This window comes from Cuculus canorus, chromosome 1 (genome assembly GCF_017976375.1).
Source record: "Cuculus canorus isolate bCucCan1 chromosome 1, bCucCan1.pri, whole genome shotgun sequence".
Lineage (NCBI taxonomy): Eukaryota > Metazoa > Chordata > Aves > Cuculiformes > Cuculidae > Cuculus > Cuculus canorus.
Genome location: NC_071401.1, coordinates 168,781,909 through 168,805,929, shown reverse-complemented (window position 1 = coordinate 168,805,929; position 24,021 = coordinate 168,781,909). Strand labels below are relative to the sequence as shown.

Genomic DNA, 24,021 nt, shown 5'->3' with positions numbered 1-24,021 from the left:
AAGCTTTTGTTTACTTTGCACAGCTATGACTGCTGATGGTAATGAGGCTGTTAAAGGAAAGAAAAAAAAAAAACCAACCAAAAAAACTCAGTCACCTTTAAAATGAGCCTGTTTGTAGAAGTAGATCACTTTGTATCTTTGTGGTTCTCTTCTGTTAGTGAGACAGCCCAAACACTTGCACTTGCTGAAGCCTGTTGCATACATGCAGTCAGTAACTCTTGTAAATGCTTTTTTCCCTATGCTTTTTTTCAGCCACTTCTTAAGAGTGTTAAAGAAATCTACAAAATAAATGGTAGAATTCAGTTTGACATCTAAACATAGGTGGCTGAGCTCTTACTTACTGGAGAGCTATTGACACAGTCAATGGCACAGAGGAAGTGGTTCATCTGAGTTCCCATGAGCTGTGCACTTGAGAGTGTGCTGCACTAGCATGGACTGCATGCTTGCTGTGCTCTATTCATTATGGATTTCTTTCTCCTAAATGGATCCCACTTGGCATCTTTGAGGCAGAAATAACCTTTTGCGTCTGCTTTATATTTAGCAACCAGAGGATATGATGGCCAGTCTACGCAGGCTGTTAAGCATGATGATCTCGCCCATTCAGCAGTTCCTGTCCATATGGAACCCCTTTCCATCAGTATTTGGCCACATGGGTCCTTTTGTGCTCTGGGCTTGTTGTTAGTGTGGCTTGCAAATCTAAGCTTTGGGTTGCCTTCGCAAAGACAGTTTACATGTGGATCATTATGATGCCAATAAAATCCCTGTCCTTGCTTCTGTGATTGGGTTTTCAAAGCATTATTGTGCTCTGAATGCTTTGTGAATGGCAGGTTGCCGTTTACCCAGCCTTCCAGTTACTATTTCAGATGGAAAATATATCTGTCAATTCATGTGTAATGAAGGGTTCCTAGCAATGTGCTTCTGTTCACTGCACCAGTTAGTCTCCTGTCCCTCTGGACTTTGGCTTGGGATGGGCTGCACGAACAGCCTGGCCATACAGCCAGGGAGCTGCTTGGCTCCTTAGAATAAGGAAGGTAGGGGCAGAATGAAGCTGCTTTACCTCTGAGAGGTATCTGTCTATTCATCTGTGGTGTCTCGCTCTGATGCAGGCAAAGAGCCTGAACTGCTGCACTCCTAAATCGCTGTTCTTAAAAGCTAGTCTTTGAGCAGCACAAACATTACAATTGATTCACAACTGGGTTGTAGCAAAGCACATGTGAACTGCTCCATAAAATGCAATGGTCCTTCCAAGCCCCTGATTTCTTCTTTCAAGCTAACATCAGTGATAGCTATCCCAGTAACCATGTGCAAATTGTTTTTCCCCTGTTTTTCTTACAAGCTAGATCCTGGACGTGCTTTTGGTATTTCCTCAGATTCTGTGCTGGTGCATTGCCTTTCTTATGTTACCATTTGTCTCAGGACTGCTTCCTTTCATCTGCTGCTACTCCCCAGCTCCCTATTAATTGTTATCATGATACGAGAGATGTATAATAATTCCATTCTTTTTTCTTTAAGTGCTCCTCACTTCCAAAACTACTGGTGGTCCAAGACAGATTGCTTTGGCTATTGGGGCTGCATCTCTGTCTGTCTGTTTGTGTGTGTGTGTGTGTGCGTGCGTGCGTGCATGTGTGCATTTCAGCCCACATTGCAGGACAGTCTCTGTGGGGATGAAGTAGCATCCCAGACTCCTGCTGACAGTCTTCTGCTTAGTATAAAGAACTGGGCATTCAGTACAGCTGGAAGTACACGCTATGTTCGCAGTGCTTCAGTAAGGTGCACAGAGGGTAATTCTTCTCATATCAAGGTGACACGGTTGTAGCAAGGAAGATTTAGGATGGGATTTGGAGTTGGACCTCTGGTGTCTTGGAGTAACAGTAGTGTTGAGCTATAAATCAAATACAAATGGCTCTTTCCTCATCAAGATAGAAGGCAGATGATAGGCCACTTGTCTAGAGGTAGCCAAATCCTCTAGTCTGTGCTTGCTTCTGATGTAAACCAAATGAAACCAAACTAAAACAACAACCAAAAAAAAACCCCACAAATAATAAAAACAAATCTCCAAAACAAACTATATTCTCTGCAAGCCCACACAAAAATCCCACAACCAAAACAACCCCACAGGACCCCCAAAATCCCACCCTGACCACAAAAAGGTGTATTACATCAAGAGAAGATTTCAATATCCTCTGTTGCTTGACCTGACGTTGCATCATGATGACAACAGGACAACTGCCATTTTGGCCAATGCAATCAGAAAGAGGAATGTCTTGGATATGACTGTTCTGTGCCCTTGGTGAGCTCTCAATCCAGTAAGCAAAAAAAAATACTCCTAGTAGTGTTTTGGGAAATTAGACACATTTTTTTTCTAAACTTCACTGAATTTCAGCTGACCCTAAAACTGGTTTTACACAATTCAGAAGTAAATTTGCCACATGCTAATTGATTTCCTCAACTCCAGAAGCAATGCAGCTTTCAATAGATGTATTCCCTTGATGCTATTGTTCTTTTTATCTCTGTTGATGTTGTGACCTTGAGTTCAAGCAAGGCAGAGGTTGCATGACGATGATAGACTTGCTGACCGCTAGAGACTCCAGTGAGAGAGAGGACATGAGAGAGAAGGGATCTAGCTTGGGCTTGTATCCAATTCTTACAATAGATTTTTAGACTATTTTGTACTAAGGAAGTAAACACTTAATGCTGTGTAAAGGTTAGAGAGAGACCCACCCATTCTTGGAAGAATGTACAGCTTGTCCTGAGTGACATCAGCGGTGGATCTATCTTGTGTGTATATGCAGTTCGGTGATTTATTTCAGTGTAATTTTGTGCCAATGCTTATTCAAAATGTCTTACGTTGTTTCAGGAAACTGTTGTTTTATACTGAGCTTTTTCTTTACTGAATTTGTCCAGAACAAGTAAATCCATTTAAAGAAACAGTTGGTTGCAATATGGGGTATGAATCTAGTATCTAAGGTTTTCAGCTATCTGCCTTCATTGATTTTCCTTGCTGTATGAGCCTTTGGAAAGATATAACTGGCCCATATAAAACTATGTTTACTTATATTAAAAGCATATTTTAGCTACCACAACAGTATTATGGATGTTATCACTTAAAAAAGTAACCTGTAAAAGGTATTTTTTTTTCCTATTAGTTATATTTTTAATACTTGTTTAATTAAAAAAAGTAATAAAAATGGAAGTTAATTTTGACGCTTGTGATTTTTGTCACTTTTTAAATTGCATGTCACCCTGAATATAGAATGCCATCCATGCATGTTGTGTGCAAATGCTAAAATGAAATTGGATCAATAAAATGGATCTTCTGTGATGCACATATGACTAGTGGTAGGAAATCATACATGATTTTTATATATTTATAAAAATTACTCGCACCCCTTTGTAAAAATTTAGCATCTTACTCTGCTTTCCCCCTTCTACTCTGCTCTTGTGAGACCTCACCTGGAGTGATGTTCAGTTCTGGAGTCCTTACCACAGGAAAGATATGGACCTGAAGTCCAGAGGAGGGCCGCTAAGATGATCAGAAGGCTGGAACACCTCCCATATGAGGACGGACTGAGAGAGCAGGGGCTCTTTAGCCTAGAGAAGAGAAGGCTTTGGGGAGACTTTTTAGCAGCCTTCCAGTATTTAATGGGGGCTACAGGAAAGCTGGAGTGTGGCTCTTTATCAGGGAGTGTAGTGATAGGATGAGGTGTAAGAGTTTTTAGCAGAAAGAGGGTAAATTTAGATTAGATCTTAGGAAGAAATTTTTTACTGTGAGCATGGTGAGGCACTGGCACAGGTTGCCCAGAGAAGTTTGGGGCTGCCTCATCCCTGCAGGTGTTCGAGGCCAGGCTTGATGTGGCTTTGTTATCTTGATGAGCAATGTTATCTGGTGGAAGGTGTCCCTGTCCATGGCAGGGGCATTGGAACTGGATGATATTTAAGTTGCCTTCCAACCCAAACTGTTCTGGTTCTATATGGCTCAATATCAATTGTTTTTAATAAAGTGTTAAAAGTGCAGAGGTGTTAGGCCACAGCGCTGGTTTAATCCTTGGAATAGAGTCCAAGTCTTAAAGGCCAACATTAACCATTATTTTCCAGAAGAAAACGTCAACTCCAGAATTCTTTAGTTTGCATTTTTCAAATGTTCATTTTTCTTAGAGGCTGGTGAAAGTGAATCTTTGTTACCTGGTTTACACTCTGAGCAGTACAGTAGCAAAAGAAAAAAAAAATACTATAATCCTCATTAATATAAGGATAAGAATATAAAGTAGGAGTAGGGATCATCTTGTCTCTGAAATAGTCAAATATTCTTCCAATTTTATGGCTGTATTCCCCATTCTGTGTTGGTAGCTCACTGGAAACTGATAGACACAAAACGAGAGTAGTTTTCCTGATCAATCTGTGCATGATGCATATCTTTAACAGTAGGACACCATGTCTGGTTCTTGAACCTGTATTTTAAAGAGAATACATGAATACTGGAGAGAATTTCCAGGAGGGCCACCAAAGCTGTACAAAGATGAGAAAACAAGCCTTACAACAATGCTTGATGGTTTGTTTATGTTTTTAATCAAGGAAAAGGTTGAATGGTAAACACTGGACTTGTATGTGTCCATAGGTCTTGCTGCAAAATCTTCAGTATTATAGACAATAATAACTGTGGTAGTTGGAAATTGAACTTTTAATGTATGATGTCAGCATTTTGAAGCAAACAGTGGTTAAAGCATTTCACGAATGCATCTTTTAAAAGAGACTTTAACACAGCTTCTGTATTGTCCCTGCAGTGGTATTGACTGAGCAATTGTATTAGCTCCCTCTGGTCTTAAAGGTCTGAAAACCTATCATGGCTAGAGCATTTGTTAAGCAGTCTCTATAGATACGATGTTGTGGCAGCTTTAATGAACTGTATCTTTTTGTCACAGAGGCTAGCACGAGATGCTAGCAGAGATGAAGATGTTCTGGCTAGGTCATTCTTGTCTCATGCCTCTGCCATGGCATTGAGTTAATATAAGGAAACATATTTTGCTACTGTAAACTACTTCATACTGTGTACTTGTTATTACATGCAGAAAATGAAACTATAAGTTGAGTTTTAAAAGTAAAATTCAAATTCCATGTATTTCTTTTCTCTCTCCTCAGGTGGAAAGACATGACATGAATACCCTGAGTTTACCGCTTAACATTCGCCGTGGAGGCTCTGACACAAACCTGAACTTTGATGTACCAGATGGGGTCCTAGACTTTCACAAAGTCAAACTCAGTGCAGACAGCTTGAAACAGAAAATCCTCAAAGTTACAGAACAAATCAAAGTTGAACAGACAGCTCGTGATGGAAACGTGGCTGAGTATTTGAAACTGGTGAACAGTGCGGACAAGCAACAGGCTGGGCGCATTAAACAAGTCTTTGAGAAAAAGAACCAGAAATCTGCCCACTCCATTGCCCAACTGCAGAAGAAATTGGAACAGTATCACAAAAAGCTCAAGGATATTGAACAAAATGGATCTTCCAAAAGTACAAAAGATACTTCAAAAGACATTCAGCATGGAAAGTCTCGCGCTTCTGGGCATGGAACAGAGAGCAGCAAGTCGGGTGTTCCGGGGGTATCCTTGACACCACCTGTCTTTGTTTTCAGCAAGTCTAGAGAGTTTGCAAACCTCATCCGAAACAAATTTGGTAGTGCAGACAACATTGCTCATCTCAAAAATACCTTGGATGAATTTCGGCCAGAAACGAGCTCTAGAACATACGGGGGCAGTGCCACCATTGTTGCCAAACCAAAATATGTCAGTGATGATGAATGCTCAAGTGGGACCTCTGGCTCAGCAGATAGCAATGGCAACACTTCCTTTGGTCCTACTGTGGCAAGTACCCTGGACAGCCAAGGAAAGCTTTCCGTGATTTTGGAGGAACTAAGGGAAATCAAGGAAACACAGTCCCAATTAGCTGACGATATTGAGAATTTAAAAGCACAATTTAAAAGAGACTATGGCTTTATTTCTCAAATGTTACAAGAAGAAAGATATAGGTATTTTTTTTAAGTGTTTTCTTGAAATGACTATTGAATAGGTATAGAAGTTCTTTGGGAAGTGTAAATGTGGGTGTGTGCTTGTGTGTATAATATTTCAGAAGCAAGAGGAAAAAAATAATTCAAATCAATATCTGATACCAAAATGTTTTGCTCCTTCCAATAACTGAAAATACACACAGAACATTAATATTTCCTGTCAAATGATGTGGGAGTTCTTTGCCCTTTGTCGAAGGCTTGTCAGAAAACTCCCTTATCTGACATTTTACTGGCATATTGTACAATTGAATACTACATATAGGTGATGCCAATTGTTTTGTAACTGTTGTAAGAGTTCTGATCTATTGCTACTTGAAAATGCTAACCAGTCTACGGTGTAGCAGAGCTGACTTACAGCTGATAAATACACCCTTTAATACTGAGTACCTTGTCCAAATATTTCTGATACATTGCTGTCTTGTGTAAGCAATGTCTCTTTGCACCCTAGTGTAAAACCCAGCTGTGAGATGTAATTTGAAGTGCTGTAGCATGTTTCCTCTTGCTTTTGTTGCTTGGCAATTAATTCCTTTATCATCCACTGTGGGAAGTGAGATATGCTCTACAAAGGGCTTGCACCTGCTGTACCTTTAAGCCATTTGTCACATCGCTGATTAAAGTAAGTGTTGATTTTTGAAGTCTCTTCTATGCTCATAGGGAAAAAAACTCAGTATGAATTTCAGTGTTTCCCTTGTTTATGCTTCTTGAAATACAAGGGGAGGCTGGGTGGGTCTCGGGCGGTAACGTGGGTGAGGAAAGAACAGAGCAGATGGCCGACTACACTCAGGACTTGGTTTCAGGAGAAGGCAGAGCAGCCTTTTCTGACATCTCACTGCCATTAAGATCTCCAGCCTCCTGCCAGCATTTCCACAGCTGGACAATATTGCCTCCATCATTTTTGTGCCAACTGTGCAGTGTTTGCCTGTGTGTGTTTTAAACCAAGTTACAAACTTGCCAAAAAAAATTTTAGTTTTCTGATGGTTTTGTTGGAATGGTTTACCATGCAGAGACATGCCAGAACAGGCTGTATGTGAATGGCAGGACCTTGCAGTTGTGTTTGAAACGGGATCCAGGGAACATATTTTTTCTTCCACTAGTGAGCTGTTTACTGGCTTAGGCTTACTTATGAGACCATATCTTCTTGTCTAAATGAAAAGTGAGAAATGGAAAAATGTGAGATGGATATCCTTAACCACTGTTTATAGTTCATATAATTTGCCAATGATGTTCAAATATTTGCTTTTAAACACCCGCTGCCAGCAAGGAACTCTCAAAAAAGGCTTTCAGTTTGCTGAATAAATGCTTATGGAGAGTTTCCAAAGTTTTCACTGATTCCTCTGTGTGCTCTGTAATGCCAGTCAGATGAATCCATAGTATATTGAGAAGTTACCTTTTAAAATGTATAATTGTTTTCGTGATTTAGCATTACTTCAATAGAAGGCACTAAATTTAGACCCTTTTTTCCTGATAAGATATGAAAGACTGGAAGACCAATTAAATGACCTCACTGATCTTCATCAACATGAGACAGCAAACTTGAAACAAGAGCTAGCCAGCATAGAGGAGAAAGTGGCCTATCAGGCATATGAGCGATCACGAGATGTTCAGGTATTTGGTTTTTTTCTTCATGATAAAATTTGAACATTTTGTAGAAATCTCATACTGTAAAACACTCACTTCTTTCTACATCTTTGTATATAAGGCATCTGGGGAAAGATTTAAGCCCACATTTTATCTGTTTTAAGATGAAAACCCAGCACATTTAAATCAGTGACAGTCTCCATTTGTTACAACAGGTTCAGACTTGAATCTGCTGGAATTGATGATATAGCCTAGGCAGACTTGTGGATGAAGAATGGCCTGTTTTAATTTCTTCCACTAGAAGAGGGAGGAATTGAGTTCCTTGTATTGTGTAAAATGCCACTTTTGATGATGTCCTGACAGAAACTTCTTGCTCAGTCTTTTGACAATGTGTAGTCATATCACTGGCAAGATTATTAGAAATTGAGTTTAACATAAAAAGTAAGAAAGAGAATCGATAAATAGACTTGTAGATTTGCCAGTTAGAATTTAAGAGTTTTAAGCCATGGTCACAGTGGCTCCTATAATCAAAGCTGTAGGATATGTTTACCTCAATGATCAGTTGTAGTCATGTCTGACTTCAATCAAAGCCAGTAATAACTTTTACAAATTTGACCTGACGGCATGTAGTAACATGCTTGAGTGTTTATATACAATATAAGCATTTATCTAATGCTTCAAAGTCTGAGCAAGCAGTGAAAAATGATGAAAACATTATTTTGCCTTACCTTGGTTTTAAATTCACTAACAACTTAGGAATGCTCAAAGACTGCCCTTCATGTTGGTTTAGATGGTGAAAAAAAAAAAAAAAAGCTCAAGCCAAAACAACAAACCAGCCCTGTCCTGTAGGCTGCTGTGCTCACATTTCTAAAAGTAGAGTGTGCAGGCAGTGGAAAGATCACCGTTTCCTGACTGGTATGAGCGTCAGGAACAACCCCCCCGCCCCAGGAACAGAGTGGGAAAGGGGTGGTAATGAATCCACTGTCAAGAAGTGAGGTCTCTTGTGCAGGACTCCTTTCTGTGAAGGCTTCTTGAAGATGTCAAATTGAACCAGACCCAAGCTCTCCAGCAAAAGAGCTGTGAAGTGTTCACTAGCTCATTAGCAAAACCCTGGAGGGGTGTCAGAGACTAAAACTAATTGAAGTGCTACGTTGAAACAACCTTGTTTCTTTTATCTCTGTACAGTTGGACCTGTTTAAACATGTTTCTTTGGGGATTTGGCAAATACAATAGGGTATAAGTATTTAAGTTGTGGATATTTTAAGTAACAAGGGAACTTCCAAGCACTATGTGCCTAAGGGATGGGCAAATCATTCTTAAAACACTTACTCAGCCTCTCAATGCAGGAAACAGCAGGTATCACACTTTTACAGCTGAACTTTCTGTAAAGCAGCACAAGATGATTTGAGAATAACTTATGGTCAGAGTGGACCAGGAAAGTTATTCAGTGTGTAGTGAAGAGCAAGCATGGACCCTAAGGGACTTTGTGCCACCCATTAATAACTGTCTTCTATATTATTACTATTATTATATTGCTATCGCTATTATTTATTACTAATCCATAGAACAGTGAAAGAAGCAGTGTTTTGTAAGGTGCTGTGCCACGTGCTTTGCACTGACTTTGGTGCCTGGCTGGTCCCATGGGAAGCTGGTCCAGTTTGCCAAGGAAACAGAGAACTGACCCAGCCAAAGAAAGCTAGTAAATGTGTGCAGTGGTTTCGCTTCTTTTTACTATGTTATCAGGTGAACATCTCTGCCAGTGCAAAGAAAAGATTTCGAGTTTGGGTTTGGGGAAAGAAGAAGGGATGCTGGAGCATAATTTTCCCCCTTTACACAATGGTAAAAGGTTATGTCGAATTGATCAATCTCGTTAAATTATAGCCTTGCATTGTGTTACATACTGATGCCCAACTCCCAGCTTCAGCTAAAAGAGGCATTTTGGCAAAGAAGTGTGAAACAGCTGGAAATTTTTTCCCTGTTTCACTTTGAGAGGGCCTAAGACTGGGCTTAGTGGTTTAGGAACCATTTTACTCAAAGACTATTTTTAGTTCACCCTCAAGCAGAAGAGTGAGTCCTGCTTTTTTTAAAACAAAATGTGAAGTGGAATATTTTATGTGATACAGAGAATCCCATGAAAGCATCACCACAGATTTCTCTACTGTCTCCACTGCATGCTGTTCACTTGGAGTATGGATTAAGAAGCCTTCACACTGATGGAGGGAGAAGGCAATCTCTTGCTGAGGACTCCATCCCAGCACTGTGTGATGGTTAGCTTTGAGAGAAAAAGTAATGTAGACCAGAGAGGTGGTGCAAACCAAATGGTAGATGTTGCAAAGTAAATTTAAGTAGTATCACAGCAAGCCTGTACTACCCAAACATTTTCTATAGCATATGCAAAGAAAGTAACTTTGATGCTGTTTTAATACAGTGAAAGTTGCCATAGCAACAGCTTTCCCAGTACTTTATCTAATCAGTATATGCAGGAAACATTATTTCTCATGAACATTAGAGTTTTATGATACCTTTTTCTCAAGCATGAAAAATATAAAAACTACGTTTTGGAGAGTGTTGTCAGACTTGATTATGCCCAAGCAGGCAGTGATGCACATGTGCAGATATTGATGCACATTTATTTTTAAGAGACTTTGTGGTTCATTCAATTTTTAGAAGTCTGTAATAAATTACACTTCTGATCTAGTTGATGGATGACTCTGCAGTCAAAACGGGAAAGGTGGTGTATGGAAAGAACAGCTGCCCTAATTCTTGTTTTCTGTCTCCAGGAAGCCTTGGAATCATGCCAGACCCGAGTTTCAAAACTGGAGCTCCATCAGCAAGAACAGCAAGCACAGCAGTCTGAAACGGTTAATGCCAAAGTGCTCCTGGGGAAATGTATAAATGTTATCCTGGCCTTCATGACTGTCATCTTAGTGTGCGTTTCTACTATTGCAAAGTTCATTGCTCCTATGATGAAGAGCCGTTTTCATATCATCTGCACTTTTTTTGCAGTGACACTGCTGGCAATATTTTGTAAAAACTGGGATCATATCATTTGTGCCATAGAAAGGATGATCATACCAAGATGAAGCTGCTGGTCTGGCCTTCTTTTTCTTGGTATCTTTTTTTTTTTCCCTCTCCCCTCCCTTCCCTGTTTTTTAAGTGTCGTGTGTATACAAATTATTTTTTAGCAGTTTAAATGTGTAAACTGGATGGAGGAGGCTACAAAGACACTTGGACTTTAAGGTGTAAATACATATATGCCTACTTCTTGGCAGTCACTTGCCTGTTGAATCTGGTTGTGTCTGATTTGCTATGTCTGTGATGAACTGCTCACTTATGTCCTTCTTCTGCCTTAATCCAAGGAGTTTTTCCACTTCACAAACCTCCACCCACAAAAGATGTTATGATGCTCTGGGAGGGATCAAAGCAACGGCAGCTGTCAAGTGTGCTTCTTACCGGACTGGAGTGCAAAGAGTGTGATTAGGAGGGGGTGCACCATAATGTATATCAGCCCTCATATGCTAATTAGTTTATTTTCCCTCTGAATCCACCTAGAATGATAAGCCAAATTATACAGTCATACATATTAGTAGTTCTTCTAAACTATTACACTGTACTATATAGATTCTAAATTGATAGGGTATGCGTATATGAGGTTTCTAGTTTTACGGACGAGCAAAACTTGATGCTTCTGCTGGAAACCCTTTGCACAGAGAGTTTATTGTTTGTAAATTAGACCAGTGATGACTGTTGAGCACAGTTAGTCGTTGTTCTATCCTGGCACCGTTTCTTATCACACTCGGGAAATGTGATACAAGGCTTCCAAAGATGAACTGGATTGAATTACAAGATCTCCAGGCCACTTTGTAAAGGAGTAAAGTAGCAAGTAATGGTGGGTAAGTTGTCATGCAGACCAAAGCACTCACTTGCTTCAAGCCCTGCAACCTGCAAGGGGAAAGGGGTACACAGAAAAGCAATATTTAGGTTAGCCTTTGTTAGAACTGAATCTTTGGGGTGCTCTAACTGCATGCAAAGCAGATGGGTGGTGGGACTCTCTGGGTACAGTGGATTTCTTTCTTGTGTCAGATTAAGGAATGTGGAAGAAGCGTGAGGGAACAGGTTCTTGGGGAGCAGGGAGTTAAACTTCTGTAAATACAAAAACACTGTGCAGACTCTCTTGACAAACATTCCTGAATATAATGTATTAGCATACAGTACCACTACTAGGAGAGATGCTTGGGTTTGTTTTCTTACTGGAATTTATTTTGCTTCATTTAAGAAAAAAAAAAATTAAAAATTAAAAAAATAAAATTCCTTGAAATCTGCTTGACTTTCGGCCATGATGTAAAAAAAGATCTTTAATAAAAACAAAACGACCAACAAAACAAAGCACCACAACCAGAATTCTTTGCTACTCTCCATTAAATGAAACAAAAAAAAAGGCAGTGAAAAAAAAAGACAGTTTCCAGTTATTTGTCATTCAGGATTTCTTACTTTGAAAATAATTGTCATGACAGATTTTCTTTTCAGTTGCAGTATTTGTTATGTTGGTTTTATGGGGAGGGAGGGAACGGGATTAATCAATGTGTGTATTTGTTTTTAATCAAGTGCAATAGTTGATGTAGAAACTCAGAAAACCTTATTCTGAGGAAAGGGAGCGGGGGAGGAGGGGCAGGGAAAGAACTCTGACATTTTATCATCATTGGATTAACAGTGAATACAGTTACTTTTTGTGGCTTCAGAGACTAAAGGGAGGATGGAATTAACTACATAAATAATTATATGACTCAGCATTTAGAAAATTCAATTAAGACACTTTAAGAATCATTAAAGAATGTGCTACATCTTTGAACAGAGAAAGTGGGAAGCATTGTGCTGGCTTGCAGGCACTGGAAATGAATCAGAACAGGCACACCCGCGTTATCCTAACCCAGCCCTGCCTTATCTTCAGAGGAAGGTAGGGTGGAAAGGAGAAGTCCTGCCGAGAGGGATATGCCTTTATTAAACCCAAATTTACCGATGTGTTTATCCCTGGCTGAGTCAGGAACAATTATTGTATAGACACATTCATCTCTTCCTTTATATTGGCTTTTTATTCTTTGCCTTTACCCTGTGTTCCTGGTATCCCCAGAAGAAAGAAAGAGGTGTATTGTGTTTTATATAAAACTTCTCTGTCTTAATTGTTGCATGTGCCTTTCATATCTCTTAACCCATTTAGGCACTGTATGTGTGCATTGCAACAAGCCTTCATACCTACCTTCCAAGCATTTGCCCTTTGCCTCCTCTTAGAGCCAGCTCATAAACTGAGGAGATTGCTTCCACCAATACAGCTCATAAACTTTATCTTCAAGGGAGGTCCATTCCACAACGTTAAAATGATTAAAAGGAAAAATTTAGCTCTTCCCTGGCCTTTATATCACAAGAAAGGGTTTCTCTTGGTTTATTTTTATGCCCTTTTGATGTATTCTCATCTTGGTCTTTTCCACTGTTTTAGTATTAATTGTTCCTGTCTTCACTTTTGAAAAGGCATATGATGTCTTCTCATAGTCCACATTTTCCATTTCTTTAGTCAATGAGTGTGCTTTTATTGAATCCCTTCCTTTCTGAAGTCTTTTCCTAAATTCTGCCACCCATTTTACTTATCAGCCTTATGACTCTTATACCCCTCATTTCTATAGGCTGCGAGATCATACATCCATTACAAAAAAAGCCCTACAAACTAAAACAAGACAAGAGTCCTGTTACTTATCCTCAGAAAGCTGTAACTCTTCATGGTGTTTTCTCATTATCTTTATTGTAATCTCCATTATTCTATTCAGTTTGCACAGCTGCCTTCTGGTTTGGCCACTAGAGAAAACACCGTCTAGCACTTTAATAAATGGATCCAGAAGGGTCCATGTGTAAGAAAGAAATACCACCTGTTAATAATTTTTATGTAAGGAAAACGCCTTTGCATGTTGCATGTTACATGTTTCAAGATATAATCCTTTCAGTTCCAGTGTATATAATTAAAAGTGTAACGTTGTGCAGTCTCAAGGTCAAGCAGGAAAAAGGTTAGTTGTTTTTCTTACAATGAAGGAAGATGGTATGGTAAAACCTGTGAACATGAAGGCTTCCGCTCCAAGGGCATCCTGTTACCATCTTGAAAGATTACCTCAGTGCAAAATGAGGGTAGAACATAAAATCAGTGGGCTTATGAAAGATTGTTCACTGTCTTGATAAAATCTGACAGGGTCCAAATTGGGAACAGAAGGGTCTTGCATTTCCATATTAGCTTTATATCTGGCAGAGGACAGAAAAAGCTGTAAGGGCCGCATAATGTTACTCGTGTATATTAAAACAACCCTAAGTGATAGATGGGCACACCGCTTCTCCAGGTTATTTTTCCTGCTGGATTTAAATCACTAGAGGATGTAGCACACACAAAAATTTATACCTTGTTAGCTCACTAGGCTGGAAGAAAAACCTAGCAAAAGAGGTAGATGGTTCTCCACCTCTGGAGACTTAAAGGGCTGATGACTAGTGATTGCAAAGCTGGGATAAAAAGGGAAATGAGCCTTTTTCTTTCTTGCTGCCGTGAAATAACTGCCCCTAAAACTCCACTCTAGGCAGTCTCTATGCAGAATGATGGGCAGCTTCAACATAGAAAGGTTCTTCCTAGCTTTTGCCTGTAGGGAACAGATACAAACAGCACTGAGATGTGGTAGGACAGGCTACCAGCTGTATCTCTACTCAGGATCAAGAACAGGCTCTTGGCTGGACTAGCCAGGGCTGATACCTTTGCCACTAACGTTGGTATTGGAATCACTTCCACTTCTTAGGATAGTATTGTACAAGTGTGCATATCTGGTCTGCAGTCAGAGCCTTGCTTGCTGTGAAGGTATGCCTAAGCCATGCCAAACAGCTGCGAGACTTCTCTTAATGAGAACTTCGTTCAGCTTCTCAATCAATTAGCTGTGTTCTGTCAGAATACTGTTTTTGCTTTTATGTTCTCTTATAATGCATTAGACATTCTTCATGTACTCCTTACACTTACTCATCATGAGCCTCTGAAACACTCCCACTCAACAAGAAGTTGTCAAACAATGTCTTTTCTGCGTGGTGGTGCCCGGTAGTCAATTATTTCACTTCTCCTTGACAGTAGGTCTCCAACTGCGAAAAGCCCTTCAGTTAGCTCTTCATACCTGTCCTTTCTGCTCAGACATTCCTGGAGATTTAGTTTCTTGTGAAGGTTAGCACAATTTTCCTGATTTCTCCCGTTTCAGCGTTCAAAACTTGTATAATGGATCCCTCCACTAGCTTCAACTATAACACCATTATTGTTGAACATCCAATTAGTCATTGACAGCACTGAATGAGACCCAGTTTAAATTCCTTCTCCTTTCTGCTTTATTTTATATGTGTTTGTGCAACTTCTTATTTTACTGCTCTCCTGTGATGTGTACTTGTTCTGAATTCTTAGAGAAGCACTGTCAAATCTGACTGCTTTTTATTTAATATCAAAATGCTTGGGTTATGCAGTGCCTCTGCTGCAGGGTCATCGCATAGATCTCTCCTACCTGCACTACATAAAGCATACTTAAAAGCCAATGGTTTTCTTTGAACGAATCATGACTGCTTGTCTGGGGAATAGGAATTCAATAGGTAAAGGCAGTTTGCTGTAGGAAAGATACATAATCCACTGATTAGAAATTGAAGCTAGACAAATCCAGTATAAGCATAAGCTTCAGTTTTGTAATCCTAAGGGTTACGATGTAATTATTAGCTGCTGAATAATATAAGAAAGCACACCGACATTTGATCTTAAAGTTGAAAGCTGCTGTTCAAAAGAGGAACCAGTTCAGGCTTATGTTTGATACAGAGTCCATTGCATCCTCACAGGTAGTGCTTTCTAGAGTTAAAATCAATGAACAAGAAATTATTTGGGGAAAAAAATAACACACAGAAGCCTGTGATTCATTTAGGTGGTATGGAAATCCATTTCAAATCCAAGCCCCTTTCCACTGTGATATAGACATTTTACTTCTGGATTCAATGGAACAACAGAAGGTAAACACAGATTAATGTAATTAAACACTTTAATTTGGATAACAGAGTTTAATCACTTCTGAAAGGCCATCTAGGAATAGCAATCAGGCAAGTTTATTCTTCTCCTTTTTAATCAAGCAAATTTTTTTTTTGTTTTTTTTCATTTACTATCATGCCAGAATGAAGCCTTTAATTAATTATATTGCTCCCCTTTAAAATGCAAGAGATTATAAAAGACTTGTTTTCAGATAAAGTTTGAATGGTCTTTCTGATGCTGAGTAAAATCCAGCAGAAATAATCAGACAATTTTACATTACAGCAGTGAAAGACTAAGAAAAGTTTAATTTTAGCTAATGGAATTTCCTATTTTCCCTGGAAAAGCAAACTGAGATGATGCTGTATATAAAGATTGCATGAGGACTAGTCAAGGTATCTTGTACGGTGGATTTGTTATATGTTTAGTGTATTAAGTCGTACTGCTGTTGGAAAGTTTTGCACAAAGCCACCTTTCCTTTATACCTAGGGAATCTGGGTAGTATAGTATTGAGGTGTACCAAAAATTGTCTGTTTTAATTGGCTAAAGTTAATTGTCTCAGTGTGTGATCTACAGTGTTTCTCATACCATTTTCATTTTGTACAGTACTGTGGAAAGATGCAACTACGAAAATGTAATTTTTGTATATTTTGTTGTGTAGTCATGACTGCCTCTAAGGTGCCATTAACATTTTTTAAAATAAAAATATTTACATTTATTTGATGATGAACATTGTTTCTTAAACTTATTGTCTGATCACACAAACCCCTCAGGTTTTTTTGTTAGTAACAAAGTTATTCAGCTGTCAGTGGCAAAGTTATTCAGTTAAGCATAAGCCCTGGCTTTAAAATACTGATGAAACTAAGCATTCTGCTCTGCTGTAGTTTTGACCCAAACCAGTAATTTGAATTATATTTACAGCTCTGATGTGGGAAAACTGCAAACACTAAATGAGGTATCATCGTTGCTCTTCGCCAGAGCTTGTGTGAACACGCTATGCAAACATGATGCTGTTGTGCCAAGCAGTTGGGCTCACTTTGGATTATTTTTTTTGAAAACTGAATTGGAAACCTAAGCTGAATTTTGACATTATTGTCAGAAATCTTGGTCACATGTGCCAAAAATGCAATACGGACATGCCTAATTGTTAACATAGCTGACATAAAGCAAAAGATTTGCATTTCTTTTTTCACAAAACAGAGGTCTTGTCAGCTGGCACCAGCAGCTATTGGGTATGATATTAGTTTTATACCAAGAACAGATGAGAAACGGTGCAGTAACAGCATATTGCTTTGAAATCATACTGTACTTCCCATTTCGTCCTGTTTGTGGACATGGCATACAGTGGCTCCCATGTCACCTGCAGACTTTCCAAGGTCTTGTCTTGCTGAATTTCCTGGAACTGAATTTACCTGGAATTCAGTCTATATTAAGGCTAACTCCATTCACAAACAGCACGTTCATCCACAGCCGCTAATACCTTCTGCCCGCTGCTGTCATAGGCTGAACAACCGCTGATAACACATCGGTAAACCTGACATTAAAAAAGGCATCTCCACACTATTGTTTCTCACAGTTGTTCATAACCCTGGCTTTGAAGAGTGCATAACACACCCTCGTAGCTGTTTTAGCACCCAAAATAGAAAGGTAGAGAAGAAAATAAAACGATGCTGTTTAACTTAGCACAGAAAGAGAAATGTCATATCCAAGTAGTGGTCACTGTACAGTGTTAGGAATCACTAGATGAGACAAATAGTCCTTGCCAGCAGTGTACACTGAAAATACTTCATGCTGGTGCCCCAAACATGTTGGCGCCTCTGAGAACCAAAGTTGTATGAATGTGCTGGAAACCACCTGAAGACACCCAAGACTTCATCTGCTACTATACTGCATCTTGTTTTGCAACACCAAACCCTGCTTTGAACAAGGTCGTTCAGATACTGCTAGCAGTGCAGTTTAAACTTGGTGATAAGTGCTTCCTTAATACATGTGTACCATGGTTCTACTTGTGCCACCGTGGAAGAGTACAGCAATCAAACGTCTGGTTCTGCCTCATGTGGAAGCTGACACAGAGTTGATGTAATTGAAAGCAGAAATTTGCACACTGTATCCTCCTCAATTCATGTGTAGACAGTGGACTTAGTTGACAATTCATTAGTTTTGTGAAGTTACTTAGCAGATTGATGCTATGTTAGCTTTGATGTGCAGCCTACTAAACTCAGACAGAAGTAAAGCAGAGAGACTGAACTCCCCTGCCTTAGGAAAAGCTTGAAGTTGGCCTGTTCTAAGCTGTTGAGAGAAGCGTCGACACACTTTTGACAGAAACTTTAGGACCTGAGCTTGCATTTGATGTAGTCATGATCCCTTCGGCTGGTGAGTGTGTAGCTGTAACCACCTGTGTGTGCAAATTTTGAAAAACTCCTAGTTACTGCAGTAGAGAGGAGTCAGTCTAATGGGAGTGAAAGGACAGTCAGGACTGAAGCTTGTAATACAGGAGAACAATATACATAAATGTGAAATCTCCTTGCAGCCCAATAAATTCCCTGTGTATTTTTCTGTTGAATACAATTTTAATAAGTTAGTACTTTTCTGGGAAATGTCCTTTTTGCCCCCATAGCCACAGACACATTATTAAAGGGGAAGAATGCAGAAGATCAGCATTTACAAGCACAAGGTACTCTGTGTGGATGCTGACCAGAAAAGTAGAGACCACAATGCCCGTGTGACCAGCAGTCCCAAATAACATGTTCGCCTGAGTAATTGTTTCATAAACTACCTCTGGTTTTGTATCTACGGATGTCCTATGTACTAAAAATTACATTTCAGCCTTGCTGAGTGCAATGGTAAAATCCCCTCTGAGTTTAACTGGGGAAATCTCTTTTCATAGCACTGTGGCACTTAAAAGTGATTTAATCTTCTGATTTTGTAACGGTAAAAATATTTTCTCAGGCAATCTGCAACAATCTACCATTTTACCTCTCTACCACAAATAGCACTATACACAGTCACAGACAGCTCTGCTGCAGTTTTATGAGATGATGTAAGTATTTGGATGCTTTCAAGTTCTGCTGACTTAGAGGCAGAACAGAGTTTGTACTCTCAACACTAATTCCGTGCTTGGCCTCTATCCTGCTTGATTGGATTCAGGTCAAGGTGACATAAACTAAGCACGGATTAAACTACAGGTATGACCAGCAGCATGTGTGCATAACAGCAAAATCCTTCTCTAAAGATATGCCACTGGACTACAAGAGCTTGAGGATTTACCTAATCTAGCAAGTATTTTCAGCTTGCTCAACCCAGGAAGCAAGGAGGTCTAAATAACCTTTCAAACTCATTTAGACATTTTCTGACCATACTTATACAGTATCTTCCCCCAGAGAGCATATCTGCAAAACACATTGAGTTATTTTTTTGAGCTTCTTTACGTATTTTACTGATCTTTGTATGTTGCTTTCTCTCTGTGAGGATGAACCTTGCCGCTCTGTGAAATGCTGATCTACCCAGAACTAATACAAGATGACATGCAAAGAGAATAAATAATGCCTAATACTGTCAACCAAAACCCTTGACATCTCTAAATGAAATCTCTGTAATTTTAGTTGAGCCCCACAGCTAATTTAAACAGCGTGCCTTAAAGAGACTTCACTTTTTTTTTTTTTTTTTTGTAAAATAAACTACTGAGATCTGTAGCTGCATAAATTTCTATTTCTACAAAAAGCCTGTGTTGTGGGAGATTTTTCATAAAGGGGAATTTGCCACTCTTGGAATAATCCAACATATTAGAAAGGTATTATACCTGCTTCCTTTAGGCACTGTCTTAATTAGAAGAGTAAGACTGACATAAGCAAAGAGAAATCAAACAAACAAATCCCAATACTTGTTTCCACTCCCTCTTCAACAGGATTGCTTCTTTTCATACTTACTTTTCTCTCTCTCTCTCTCTCTTTTTTTTTCATTTGTCTTGTAATATTTATAGTCTTCATTTTCTAGCTGGTTCTCCTTCTTTCTCTCTAGGCTCATTTCTTGACTGACCCTCTTCTCTCCCTGCTTTGTCCACAAGCTCCAAGCACCTGCTTTCTATTCCTCCTTCCTTCAGCCATCTCCTCCTTCTGCTGTTGAAATGCATCTTGTTTCTTCCTTTCAGTCTACAAGACTCCTAGGTCAAGTCCATCTGAGTCACTACAGCAGCTTTGTTTTTAAAGCAAGCACAAGTAGGAACAGGTTTTCAGCACTGTTTCTCACATTGCTGTGAGACATGGAGAAAGATGACATCATTCGTGACAAAGACCGTCATTACCTCCCATACTTTAAAAATGCTATCTGGTGATGAACTTCAAGTATGTGACTTAGTGGGCCTTTGGTAAACAAGTACTTTTTCTCAACCAACATGAAAAACATGGAGGCAAATATGAAACAACAAGATTTCCTTCATCTTGTGTCATCCTTTTAGAACAAGATTCCGCATTGGAAATTATTAAAAAAAATTGCACCAATATTCAAAAATTTAGCTGGCATGAGATACCCAACACTGTCTGTTGCTTTTAGTTATCTAAATAATTTTAGATTTAGTAACTTTTTTGCTATGTCCCCTGCAGAACTCACACTGAGTGACCTAGATTCCTCAAGTCATGTTTCTCATGTAAATTAATTATTTTCCAATAGATTATAGCCGTGTAATCCCAATGTGAAAAGACACTAACAGCCCAGCCCAGAAAGAATCTGGGCCATGCTACTTTTCCTGCTAATGAGGCTGTCCAAGAGAGGAAGACTTCTCTTCTGTTTGACCTTAGTAAACATTAATATTTGTAGAGCTGATATGAAAAATATAACTTAAAAATGAATAAATTTCATTTAATCATAGGATCATAGAATGGTCTGAGTTGGAAGGGATCTTCAAAGATCATCCAGTTCCAAGCCCCCTTCCACTAGGCCATGTCGCTTAAAGCCTCATCCAACCTGGTCTTGAACACCTCCAGGGATGGATCATTCACTTCTTTGAGCATTTGATACAGAAAACAAGAGTCAACATGCAACTTCATAGTACTATTTAAAAGACTTTTTGCATTGTAAAGCCATGATGAACTACTTCTTTTTTTTTTCTTTTTCTTCATCAAAATCTGTTTTGCATCACAGTTAAATCTAGTTCATTTTGGAAAGTAAGCTTTTAAGTTGTCATTTTAATTATTTCAGTGTTGGTATACATTGTTACTGATGAAATACTCTTTATATTTCACTTCAAATATTGCAAAGGCATTGACCACAAGCACAACATAAAAGGAAAACCGTACAGCAACCTCAGTCAGCTTAGTCAGCCTTCCAGTGAAGTACAAAACTGTCACTGTAGCTATGGAAATGACTGCAACATTGTTTGGACACCTTCCTATTAATGCAGCCTACAGCCACCTCTAGGGGTGCTTACTGTCATTGTCAACTCCAGAGCTGTATAAAACTACTGGCAAATTTAACGTTTGGCTTTTTTTTCCTCTTTTTCCTTGAGGATGTGTCTATCATCATGATATCTATCATTCAAATATACTAATCAAAGCTGATTTTAATCTTTATTAAAGGATTGTTAATCATGTTACTGGACTGTCAACACCAGTCTGAATGATCTCCCGCTTTAGTCAAAGAGATTTTGGCAAGAAATGGAAGAAGTTTACCAGAAGACCATGTTTACAGTATTTCAGTTCCTACTATAAGCTGATTTCTGTCAGCAACCATTGCCAAGAACATCTGGAATACATTGTCTTCATACAGGACCATGTAAGCCAGAGTGCTCAAGCTGGTCTTACCAACCTGATCACAGCTGCTCGGTACCGCTGAACACAGAATGTGACACACACTTTTTCCCTCAGCCCAAAAGCGACAGACCCAGGTATCTGCTACTGGAAATCACTGCAGCCGGCATGGTCTCCCTCCCGTTCCACCAGTGCTACGGGCTCTGTTGCTTCCCCCTTCTTCAGAAGTCAAACCAGAGCGACTGGCACAGAACTGCATGAATTTGAAGAACAGATGTTGGAGAACATCATGTGTAGATGCTCTGTTCCTGGAGGTGTTCAGGGCCAGGTTGGATGGGCTTTTGATCAACCAGGTCTAGCGGAAGATGTCCCTGCCCATGGCAGGAGTGTTGGAACTGGATGATCTTTAAGATCCTGTCACCTGAAATCAATAAAAGAACTCCCAAAGTATTTTGTTTAGAGAGGAGACATTGCTTTTCTTCTGCACGGTGTGCTAGGTGGAAGGATTTTCTACAAAACTAGCACACCTGATAAAAAACATAAAGGATTACTTATACAAACCAAACGCTTAAGATCCCGCCTAGTTAATACAACTGTTACACCTAACTAATACATACTCATTAAGTTGCACAGTTCTGAAAAATTGTTTATTCCGGTCTTTCACATCATTAGTTAGGATAATGATAACTTTCCAAGTAGCCCTAGACCCTCACAAATTCATCCTATTTAACACTCCTTTTCCTTGAGGAGACACGGGTTCACAGCCCTGAGCTGATTAACTACTGAGTTCATTACTTTCTCACAGCCCAGTGCCTTCCTCTATTTATAGGTGCCCAGAGAGGTCAGGGTGCCTTGATAGGATGCAAAGACAGAGCAGAAACCTAGAAGATAAAAAAGACACTGAATGTCTTTGTTATTCATTCAGCCTAGAAGAAGACAAGTTTTCTACTTGCCCCCTCTTGGATAACAGTCCCTTCCAAATCAAATCAGGCTGTGATCCTATGAATTAGATACAGATGCTGCAATCTACGCATTTTAAACATGCCGTGATTAGCAGATGGGTGCTGCTGTGATGGGGTGTTACTGCGACACTGCAGCCTACGAAGACCTCCACCCACCCATTGGTCTCTTCTCCCAAGTAACAAGTGATAGGAGGAGAGGGAATTGTTAAAGGATTTGGAGGGAGAATTTTTAAAGGATTTTCACCAGATTGTGTGTAACTCTAGGCTTGCTTTATTAACAACTCAGAGTTGGGCCATCACCTCAGTGAGTGGCAAAAGCCCACAGAAATTCATCAGGTATTTATATACATTATACAATAGGTATTCTTTCTTCAAGGAGCTCTTGGTGTATTCTTTCTTAAAGAAGTTCTTGGTGGTTTTCTGTGGTGTTTTCCCATGGGCTCTCAGTTCTCTACTGTTCATTATTCTTTACAGTCCATCTTGATAATTCATCTCCACTGTCTCATTTCAGTTCTCCCTCAGAAGTGATGCTTCATGTTTTCCACCAATCATAAAAAAATTGCTTATGTTCTTTCTTGAGATGTATGCCTATACTCAAAGTAGTTTAACCTTTTAATCATTAGTTATCATTAAATCAAATACCTGTTCTAGGTCTGACATTTCTTGCACAACCTGTTGATTCAGCTGGACTGGGCTTTAAACCAGCCATCAAAAAGGCTGTGCATAATTGAACAGTATTCGGGGCTATGCATAACTGAGCAGCATTCTTGTAACTGCCATAAAGATTATTTTCCCAACACCGGTTCTGATTATACTCAACACAATACTCCAAATCATAGAAACCATAGAATAGTTTGGGTTGGAAAGGACCTTAAATATCACCCAGTTCTAACCCCCCTGCCATGGGCAGGGACACATCCCACCAGATCAGGCTGCCCAAGGCCCCATCCAAGCCGGCCTTGAACACCTCCAGGGATGGGGCAGCCACAGCTTCCCCGGGCAACCTGTGCCAGTGCCTCATCACTGTCATAGTGAAGAAATTCCTCCTTATGTGTAGTCTATATCATTACATTCATCATGCCTCCATATTTTCCTGAACAGTTTAGCGACAGACAGTGATTTAGTGGCAGGTAGGTATGGTTGGACTTGACGATCTCAGAGGTCTTTTCCAACTTGGTGATTCTATGATTCTAAACCATGTCCCTGGGCACTTCACCTACCCATCTTTTAAACACCCCCAGGGACGATGACCCAACCACCGCCCTGGGCAGCCTCTGCCAGTGCCCGATAACCCCTGCGGTAGAGAAATTTTTCCTAATGTCCAATCTGAACCTCCCCTGTTGCAACTTGAGGCCATCCTGTTGTCCTATCGCCTGCCACTTGGGAGAAGATACCGGCACCCACCCCTCCACAACCTCCTTTCAGGTAGTTGTAGAGAGCAATGAGTTTTCACCTCAGCCTCCTCTCCTCCAGGCTAACAGCCCCTGAGCCGCTCCTCGTAAGTTCTCCAGCCCCTTCACCAGCTTTAGTAGCGGACAGGTCCGGTTGGGATCGCCGATCGCAAAGCTTTTTTCCAACGTAGGGGTCCAATGACGCATTCAAACTCGCGCGCGGTGGGG

General features: G+C 39.8%; 1 protein-coding gene across 6 annotated transcripts in view; it reads left to right on the top strand.

Annotated features, from left to right (window-relative positions):
* The window catches only part of TMCC3 (transmembrane and coiled-coil domain family 3), a 144,368-nt gene extending 125,051 nt beyond the window's left edge, over positions 1–19,317 (top strand). For 5 of the 6 annotated variants that reach the window (XM_054054693.1, XM_054054722.1, XM_054054707.1 and 2 more), the window contains 3 exons: positions 5,137–6,023; positions 7,532–7,667; positions 10,421–19,317. In XM_054054693.1, the coding sequence (XP_053910668.1) occupies positions 5,137–6,023; positions 7,532–7,667; positions 10,421–10,723 (1,326 nt within the window). In that variant the 3' untranslated portion in view covers positions 10,724–19,317. The remainder of the gene's footprint in view (positions 1–5,136; positions 6,024–7,531; positions 7,668–10,420) is intronic. The other variant, XM_009559919.2, reaches the window with a different exon arrangement.
* Positions 19,318–24,021: the final 4,704 nt, after the last annotated feature.